Below are 10739 nucleotides of genomic sequence, written 5' to 3' on the forward strand. Positions count from 1 at the left end.
ATTTATGAGATTGGGTTCAAATTTTTTCCGGTTAGTTTTTTTAAAAAAAAATTAATTAATTTAAACCATTAATATAGGAAAATTTCATTTAAATAATTAATTCTATCACTAAATTTTTTATTATAATTAATTTTACATGACAATTTGAATTAAAGATAAATTACTCAAATTTTGACCTAAAAACTAATTACTTTTTTTAGTAAAAATAAATAAATATAAATCAAATTATTCGCATATACAATCTAAATTTAAAGATTCAATTTAAACATATTAATTATCTTGACCAATAAGCAATAAAACTTGAAATTTAAATGAAATATTTATATAATAATAACAATAACATAATATTAAATAATTACATTAAATAAATAAATAGAGCCTAACCAGACAGGTTAGGAATGAGGAATGCATTTTTCGTCCCAATCTGCGTTAGTTCGTGGAATAAAAATTTCTCCACTCCCTCCCTATTCCTGTTTAATCAAAAACTTGCAGAGTCCGAGGCGGGACTCCACAGAGATCTGTCCCACTGAGAAATTGGACATCTTGAGCAAGGATCTCATTTTACAAAGTTTATCCATATATAAAAATGTGATCAGAAGGGTAAAATTTTCTAATTGTTTTAGGTGAGAAAATGTAAAGAATGGATTAAAACACATTTAACCAAGTTTTAGAAAGCTAACTACTCAAACTTTTTGATTAATGAAAGATCATTCAACATCTTCTCTATTGCTTCGTCGTCATGTACCCTTCCTTTAGTCTGAAACCAACAAAAGTATTTATAAGTAAATCTACTCTATCTATAGATATTTTCTTTTCGCTGTTCGAAAATACTTTTGAAATATTCCTCAAATAAATGGAAATTTGTAAAAATCACCCCTAGAGTATTGTGATATATGATTGGAGAAATTATACACTCAAACTTTCGTGTGTAAAATTGAGCTTCCAAACTTAAACAAAAATTAAAATTAGACTCAAACTCACATAATTGTAGAAATTATAACACCTGAATAAGTTTGAGCATTCAATTTTTATCATTTGGGGTCCAATTTCTACCACCATTATAAGTTTGAGGGTCCAATTTTAACACTTATATAAGTATGAGACTTCATTTTTACCATTGAAAATTTGAGAGTGTAATTGCAACTACCATTATATTTCAAATGATTTTTGCAATTTGTCTTAATTCCTTTTTTGTACTCTACTTTTAGTTTCAGAATTTTAATAGTAATTTAAAACTCGATGCATATTCATTGTTGAAAGATAAATACAACAGTGAACCTTTTAAAAGTTAGTACCCTACTTATAAATTAGCAAATCAAAATAACAATAAATATACTAGTACTATAATTTAATATAGGCATAAAAAGGGTGGCAAAAGATACCTTCAAAGATGGAACTACGGAAATAGCTTCCTCCACAGTTTCAGGGCAAAGGTTACCAAGAACACATAGCTGCAAATTTCAAGAGCGATGAGATAAACCTTTTCGTAGAATAATAACGAGTAAGTTAATAAAGCTAAGTGACTCAGTACACATACCTCGAACTCAGCTAGTTGATATCTGCTTAGAATTCTATATGGTAGTAGTTAAGATTTAACCACTTTTATGCGATTTTAAATAATGAAGCCAACTTTACTGTTCGTAACTTAGATGAGAAAAGTAAATTGTATTTCCCTCCATGAATATATATACACAGCTAATTAGAGAGTTCTTGGTCTAGTAAGAAAATGGTAGTTGTAAAATACTAGTTCAAAATGTGGTTAGTCATAACATAGGGTAGATATGCACTGCACATCCTTCCCTATACAATTTAAAGGATACTCTCGGACTTGTCTAACAGCATCCGGGTTCTTATAGCGACTGAAGCGTTTCACATACTGTAATGACTTTTCAAATACTCTGCAGAAGAATACCAAATTAAAAATCCATCATTATTGTATGGCAAGTGAGAATGAATATCGTAATTTAACTAAATATTTAAGCTATGCCAACAAAGAAGAGAAACTCTAATTTAACTTATGAATCAATAAAGAATAAACAATCTCACTGAGAAACTTGATTCGTTGGATCCTCAGCCCTTTGTTGAAGTTGCTCGTACTTGTGTTCAAGGATCAAAGAAACTTCACAATTCATTAAACACTTAGCTTTTAAGAATTCTGCAGGCAGACAAAGGAAGCAATGTCAGTTATCACGTTTTATATTTTCTCTTTATATATGGCCCTTAGAACAAAGAGCAAAGAGAGCAAAATAAATACAAGAGAATGAAAAAGCTTTAAGAGTATTCCCAAAAAGATTTTGATGTCAAAAAGAAATTTGAATAATTATTTATCCATATAAATCAAGTCTTGCATTATCCTGGAAAAACTTACAATAGTTTGAGTATCTTATAGACAAAATGATTATAGATTAGAATTAAGATTTTGCATAGATCACAAATCTCCATCTTAAATTTCAAAAACCTTAGAATCATATAATGTCAATCCAAAATATAAAAAAAGAAAAACTCATATTTAGTGATACGAGGTGTCATGATCATGTCACAAGGACTAGGGTTTTTTAGATCAATCGGCCAGGTTTTCACATCATTAAGAAAGTGATGCTTCAATTTTGTAAATGAACCAGCTCATACTATTAAGAACATGCATTATGGAAAATAATAGCATGATATCATAAACAACAAATGGAAGGTGCACGTAAAAGGAACTTTTTTTCATAATCGTGGATGTCCAACCACCTATCTAATGACTATTTCTTACCTAACAATATCTGAAAAAGTTATGAGATTCTACAATCCTAAGTAGATGGCTACAAGACGTAATTACATAAAGTAATGGCCTTGAACAAGGAAGTTTACTATATTTCTCCTCTCTCGACTAAGCAAAACATCCATCGACTAGGTATGTGATTCAATATAAGAGATTGTAACTTCTTTGCATTCTAATTGAGGACTCCTTTTGTGTGCCTGTTTGTGTGCGCTGATACACTTTCACTCTTCTCAATCTTGATTTCTAGCAAAATTAATTTCTTTAAGTTACCACTCTACCCACAAAATTTCTTTGAGATTAACTAATGTTTACATTGACTCCACATTCTCAGTCCAAGCTATATGCGTTGTTAAAAACATAAAAACAATCTCCACATTGGCTACTAGAAGGATCAGAGAATGTGCAATAAGGATACATATATGATTAGGCATGGAGAACAACTTAATAAATTGAGTTTCGCACTTTTTAAACAAATTAAAAGATTAAATACATGAATTGCTAAATAGATTCAAAATGTTCAAATACATGAAGGAAACACAGCGCCATGGAGAGTAAGAGCTACTTAAAATCTCATTGAATTGAATGTTGATAGAAAATCAGAGATTTATAGAAAGATTTGTCGTACCATCCCCAATTTTAAGCTCTGCAGCATTTTCTTCCTCTTCTCCAGACATGCTTGAAGTTAGAGATTTGTCCAACCTTCAAAATTTGGAAACGAGTAGAGCAAGATAAAAACTAAATCTAAAAAACGATTTAAGAACTACACTAATGGATCAAACTAAATCTACATCAGACTTTGAATAAGGTACGACACAAAAGATCCCTTCATTCACTTTTACTTGATTCAGTCTATAACATTAGAAAATTGTCCTCATGATGTAATTCATTAAATACATGAATAAACACTTGTGTCTCGTGATTTCTATCAAGGTTTCCAATTAATCAAACATGGTTTGAATTTAGTAATACACTTTATGAGCCTAGGAACATTTAACCTTTAATTTAAATGGCAAAAAACTCCATCCAAATCAAGTTTGTATGAACTACAATAATCAGCAATTTTTTAGAACAGAGGGGCAATTGAGCCGTAACTAAACGCCTAAATAGCAGTGAAACTTTAACTGAGAATGGCGAAAGGTATTACTAGATTAGAAAAAAAATATAGATTCGTAATCTTGGAGAATGGAAATGAATGCCAAATTCTAATGTTGAAGATTCAACCGACGTCTGAAATTAGAAGAATGTATGTAAATAGAGGAAAACCTGAGATAGGAAAGGACGCACCACAGGAGACAGAGAGGATCGACGGCGAGATCCAGCGGCGGCGAGACGTGACGGCGGCAAAATCAGAGGTAGCGAAAACAGAGAAGGGCGCGATAGAGGAGAAGCAGCTTCTTAGTTTTCAACCCGGACGAAGGGTTGCCATAATATTCGCACGTTCTTTTGGGCCAATAATATATTATAATATATGTATTTTTTTGGGAATCTGGAGCCAAAATGTTTACTGAATTTCAAAATGGACCCAGTATCGATAGTTTGAATTTTTTTTAATTTTAATCATTATATTTTCAAATGTTGAATTTTAATCTGGGTACTCTTAAAAAATCTTAAATTCAGTTGATATAGTTTGTTTATTATTATTTTTTTAAAAAAAATTGAAATTTTACCCCCTAAACTTGTAGGGTTGTATAATTTAAACCTGAACTAATAAATTTTACATGGTTAAAAGGTAGGAGAGGGTTTGAAAGCAAAATAATTTTCTGCAAAAATTTTCTCTAAAACTCTGTTTGCATGTACTTCAAAGTGATCAAATTCAAGAATATATTCAACTTAGCCATGCAAGCACTAATCCAATCAGCTATTTTCCACTTCAAATAGTATTTAATTAGTGGGCTAGGTGTTAGATGTTAGAAAAATCCACTTTGAATCAATTTTTTTAATTTTCATTTAATTTTAATCTTTAAGTTAATTAAATTAAACATAAATTCAATTTCAGAAAATTGAATTTTTCAATTTGAAATTGATTTAATTTAAATAAATAATTAAATAAATTTAATTATTAATTAAATAATAATTTAAAATCAAATATTAAATTAATAAAACATTAGTTCAAACATGATTCCACATTTATGTAATTAATATTTAAATCATTATTTAAATATATTGAACTCTTCAAATATGTTTAATTTCAATAAATTTAAACGTTCATTATATCAAATATAATTATCCAAATCCTAAAAATGAATTTGAACATTTCAAATTCACTCAATATTTAAATCCAATGTTTAATCTTTTACGAGCTTGTAGAGGGACCTTATAGACCTACAAATCATGAGCTCCAACAATTTGAGTAATTGGCTAAACTCTTTAAACCAAATTAATCAATATTCTTTAACTATCGAGACATCTATAGCTCAATAATTGCAGTCTCTTCACTGTAGATATATTTCTTCCACTTGATTTAACCATAATCAGTAGTCAATCATTCACAGGTCGTTCGTATTTACAGCTAGGTCAAAAGTAATGTTTTACCCTTGTAAATACATATTATTCCTTAAGTCTCCACTAATCCTCTATTGAACAATTGGTTTATAGTCCAATCAATAAACCATATCCCTCCTTGTAAACTAAAACTTGATCCTCTTTTATGTTTCTAAATAAAGTTAAAGTATTACTATAGTCATGGGTTCGTTTATTGAATTTTATAACAAAATGCTTTTATTCCAAAAATAGAATATGTTTAAATAATACAAATGGCAAGTTTTAGGACATTCCTAACAATCTCCCACTTGGACTAAAACTCTAGTGGATTACAAATATGTACAAATATACAATGTTGAGAAAAAAAAAAAAAAAGAGAAAATACAATTAACTAGGACATTTATATACCCTTGATATTCTCCCACTTGTTCTAAATTTATGAAGCTCGTAGTCCTAATCCTACTAGGTGACCCTCGAACACTTTAGCCGTGAGAACCTTCGTAAATGGATCAGCAAGATTATCTTCAGAGGCTATTTTTGTGACTATCACTAGTCTCCTTGGTGTACTATCGCCCTGATGAGATGGTACTTTTGCTCGATGTATTTTCTGCATTTATGGCTTCTAGACTCCTTTGAGTTGGCAACTGCTCCACTGTTATCACAATACAAAGTGGTAGGAAGATGCATATTTGGAACCACTTCCAAATCAGTTAGGAATTTTCTGAGCCATACTGCTTCTTTAGCTACTTCACATACAACTACATATACAGCTTCCATAGTGGAGTCAGCAATGCAACTCTGTTTGATGCTCCTCCACACTATAGCTCCTCCGTTTAAAGTGAATACTGATCCTGAAGTAGATTTCCTAGAATCTACATTAGTCTGAAAATCAAAATCAGTGTATCCCATAAGGATCAAATCCTTAGGACCATACATGAACATATAGTTCCTCGTTCTTTGAAGATAAGAATGTTCTTCACAGTAGTCCGATGGCTATGTCCAGGATTGGACTGAAACCTGCTAACTATTCCAACTGCAAAGCATATGTCGGGACATGTATATAACATAGCGTACATCAAGCTCCCAACTGCTGATACATAAGGAACCCTTTTTATTTCCTCAACTTCTTGAGGTGTTTTAAGACACCGTTCCTTAGATAAATGAATTCCGTGTCTAAAAGGTAGCATACTCTTTTTGAAATTTTGCATATTATATCTCGACAACATTTTGTTAATATAAGATGCTTGAGATAGTGCTAGTGTTCTGTTCTTGCGATTCCGAACAATTTGATTCCTAGAATATATTGTGCATCTCCTATCTTTCATTTGAAATTGCAATGCTAGCCATCTCTTTACTCCAGCAAGGAATCCTATCTTATTCCCAATGAGCAGGATATCATCAACATAAAGTACCAGGAAAGCTACAGTCTTGTTGACTATTTTCTTGTAAACACAAGATTCGTCAACAATTTATTCAAAGCCATAAGATTTGATCGTAGTGTGAAATCTTATATTCCATAATCAATCTCCTTGTTTTAATCCATAAATGGATCTTTTAAGCTTGTAAACTTTTTGCTCCAGACCCTGTTCAATATACCTTTCTAGTTGAGTCTGGCTTTGTAGGTTTACACCTTACCAGTTTCGTCTCTCTTTCTCTTGTAGATCCACTTGCAACCAATAGGTTTTACCCATCTGGTTGATCTACAAGTTTCCAAATAAACTTGAAGTACATTAACTCCATTTCTAGGTCCATGGCTTTTATCCATTAGTCTTTATCTACGTTTTTCATTGCATGTTTAAAGGTTAATAGATCCTCTAAGCCATCATCAGGTATGATGACTTGAGTTTCTGTTAAACTCGTGTAGTGGCTAGGCTATTGAACAACCCTCCTACTATGTCGAGGCATTCTCAATTTATGAAAAGGATGTGATGGACCAACAACTTTTGTTGAAGGACTAGTTTGATCAACAACTTTTATTGATTTATCTGTAGATTCTCTAGACATCTCATCTAATACTAGTTTACTACGAGGTTGATGATTTCTTATGTGATCTTCCTCTAAGAATGTAGCATTTGTTGATACAAATACTTTATCTTCTAGAGGATCATAAAATAGACCACTTTTGGTTTCTTTAGGATATCCAACAAATAAGCATACTTTTGAACGTCGTTCTAATTTCTTAGGGTTTTGCACCAACACGTGTGTCTAACCCCCCCAAATTCTGAAGTGACGTAAACTACCTTTACGTCCTCTCCATGACTCATACAGTGTTTCTGAAACACTTTTTTAGGGAACCATGTTCATAATATATACGGCAGCTTGCACTTCATAACCCCAAAATGACTGAGGTAACTGGGCATAACTCATTATTGAACAAACTATGTCTAACAGGGTTCGATTTCTCCTTTCTGCTACACCATTTTGTTGTGGTATACCAAGTGTTGTGAGTTAAGATTGAATTCCATGTTCTACTAAATAGTTCTAGAGTTGTAAATCTATATACTCACCACCCCGATCTAATTGAAGTGTTTTAATCCTTTTACCTAATAGGTTCTCTACCTCAGTCTTGTATTCTTTGAACTTTTCAATAGTTTCAGACTTATGAAGCATTAGGTAAACATAGCCATATTTGAATAATCATATATAAAACTAATGAAATATTCAGATCCTTCCCGAGCCTTAACATTCATTGGAACATAAAGATTTGAATATATAAGTTTTAGATGTTCTTTGGCTCTAAGACCTTTTCCTGAAAGAGATCTTTTAGTCATTTTCCCTTCAAGACATGATTCACATAGAGGTAAAGAATTGTCTTCTAACTGATTTAGATGTCCATTCTTTACTAATCTCTCATTCCTATGGAGGTTTATGTGACCAAGTTTTAAGTGCCAATGATAGGCGTTAAGAGAAATCTTTTGTTTCTTATTTTGAGTTTCTACTGTTTTAAACATCTCTATATTTAAAATAGATTTTGCCTCAGTTGGTTTTAACACATACAAGTTATTTTCAAGTTTAGTAGAACATATATGAACACCTCTTGAACTAATGAACATTTCATTTATATCAAAAGTAACTTTATACATATGTTTCAGCAAACAAAAAACGGAGATTAAGTTCATTTTAATTTTAGATACATAATATACATTTTCTAGTAAAATGTAGGAATTTCCAAAACATAACTTGATGTCTCCCACTGCTTCTGCTGAAATGACTTCACTTGTTCCCACCTTGAAAGTCATTTTGTTTTCCATTAACTGCTTCCAAAAACTAGTTTCCTAAATGAAAGTGCAAATATGATTAGTGGCACCTGAATGTAGTATCAGGTCAAATGAGAACTTTCCACCAAACATGTTTCTATTACAAGTAAATTAGATTTACTTTGATTTGCCTTGGCTATGGCAGCACTATTTGCTTTCACTATGTTAAAGTGAACTATCATGTCCAGGACTTGTTCTCTAACAAAGGTCCCTTCCTTCATACATGAATTGTAAACGTATTTTACAGCATCGTGTTGTAACGTTAAGGACGGTTGTCCAAACATCCTTTGTAATGACTCCATGATCTCTCTACCAGTGACCATGGTTTCATATTTTTTTTAGTAAGCACATCAGATATACTTGCTAAAATATAGACTTTGGCTTTTTCATTAGCCCTGACCCATCTGTCATAGGCATCCCAAATATTTCGATTAGAACTGGGAAGAGGAGGACATTCCTTCGTTAAAACGAATCATTGGTCATCAACTACTAGTATGATGTTTATGTTACATTTCCAATTTGAATAACCCTCTCCATTGAACTTATCGAAGGCTAAGAGTTAAATAATCGAGTTTGACATGCTGAAATATAAACAAATTCTATGAGAAAATTGCATCTAAATCCAATTTTAGCAAAAATAATAAAGTACCCATATATCTTTATTTCTTTGCAACGATACTATAGTGAGTTAGAATAAATACTACCAAGGGGCAGTCAAATACTCTTTCACTAAAGCAAGACATTCTTGACTAATTACTATATCCAGAATAACTCTTATTCCAACAATCATTTAGTTATCGTTTTTGGTCAAGAATTTACTAACTTTTAGTAACTCTTGTAAGTGTGACCCTCCATTTTCAGATTTCATAGAATAGTATGAATATGCCCTCAAATTGGAAGATAATGTTCAAGACGGAACTAAGAAAACCTATTCACTTTTAAAGTTCAAGTTTTTCTGAATCCTATGTTACAACCCTCCGAAGGGATAGCCATGGAAAATGACTAGCTTATGCCACCTAAAAATGACAGCGAGCACAACATAAGAATTTCACGGTTCGAACTAATGGAAGAGACCATAAGATATGTTGACACATTTCTTGCATCCATTACTATGAAATACTTCCCTTATTCACCTTGTTATTGATCCATGCAAATACTTTTCGAATGGAGCAGTGGAGATAAAAGCGACACGAGCCGAGCATGGATCTCAAGGTATGAACTCTTAGGGACGTGGGAGCTAAAAACAATATATCATATATATTATTAATCTTCCACTGAAGTGTTCTAATTGTTTGGGTATCTTTTGTATTTAGGTATATTTTAGCTAAAAAACACCCTAAGTCTATGTGGTTTATCCAAGTATAACATTTATATTTGGATTTAACCTACGATGTCTAGGTGATAAAACTTTTTTATTACTTCACACCGTGCGCGCATGCTCATAAAATCAGTTAACGACGCTCAATATCTCAACTATAATCCCCAGGTAGCAGGTGTTACGTAAACAGTCAACTTAAGTACCTCCAGCCTTAGATAGAATTATAGACCGATTGAGTTTGTAACCGTATTTTATAAAATAATGACCTATTTTAATTATTAAAACAAGTTGTTATTAAACCTAAATGGGCATGCATCTTATCTTTGTTATAGATTTTAAATGTCTAATTCATTTTATAACACTTATAAAACTATAGACATACTATAACATACACTTAAGCATTCCATACTTTAATATAACAATTATATTAAATTTATGAAACCCTAACATGCATACTATATGATATAACTAATTTATAACATATGAAAATGCATGACACATGCTTTCCTATGGTGGGATTTTAAATCTACATGGCATACAATTTGCACATACATGTTTGAATTACATATAACATACATCACATACATAAATATTTAAAATAACACTGATGTGGACCAACTTTGGCATCCTACGCAAGCAATTAGGCTAAATATTACAAAAAATAGTACAAAACAGCATCAAAGTGCCTCTAGACCGCTCGACCCGACCCGAAACGGACCCGAATCGCCTGAACTGACCCTCCAATGCTCTAAAAGATGCTGAATTAGACTTCAAGGAAACCAAATCGATCAAACAAGTCCAAACCCACGAACCAACTCCTTATGCACGTGTTTCTAGGCTGGGATGAGCAGCGTTGTGATGCTCCATCCCAACGTTGGAATACCTCGGGCTTTAGGAAGAATAGATGTCTCATGGTAGT

At 32.0% G+C, this 10739-nt stretch overlaps 1 protein-coding gene across 2 annotated transcripts; it reads right to left on the reverse strand.

The window, feature by feature from the left end:
- Positions 1–300: 300 nt before the first annotated feature.
- Positions 301–4206, reverse strand: LOC120080241 (DNA-directed RNA polymerase II subunit 4-like). 2 transcript variants are annotated; one of them, XM_039034846.2, is made up of 7 exons: positions 4049–4206; positions 3390–3463; positions 2047–2155; positions 1821–1898; positions 1538–1571; positions 1383–1451; positions 301–757 (listed from the first exon to the last, which is right to left on the reverse strand). In XM_039034846.2, exons 2-7 carry the CDS (start codon positions 3436–3438, stop codon positions 680–682), a joined length of 417 nt encoding a protein of 138 aa, XP_038890774.1. In that variant the 5' UTR covers positions 3439–3463; positions 4049–4206; the 3' UTR covers positions 301–679. The 2 variants fall into 2 exon arrangements, with proteins under 2 accessions (XP_038890774.1, XP_038890773.1); XM_039034845.2 differs by having other exon boundaries at positions 4028–4205.
- Positions 4207–10739: the final 6533 nt, after the last annotated feature.

This window comes from Benincasa hispida, chromosome 6 (assembly GCF_027475165.1).
Source record: "Benincasa hispida cultivar pf3 chromosome 6, pf3_genome.v1.1, whole genome shotgun sequence".
In the NCBI taxonomy this organism is placed as follows: Eukaryota; Viridiplantae; Streptophyta; class Magnoliopsida; order Cucurbitales; family Cucurbitaceae; genus Benincasa; species Benincasa hispida.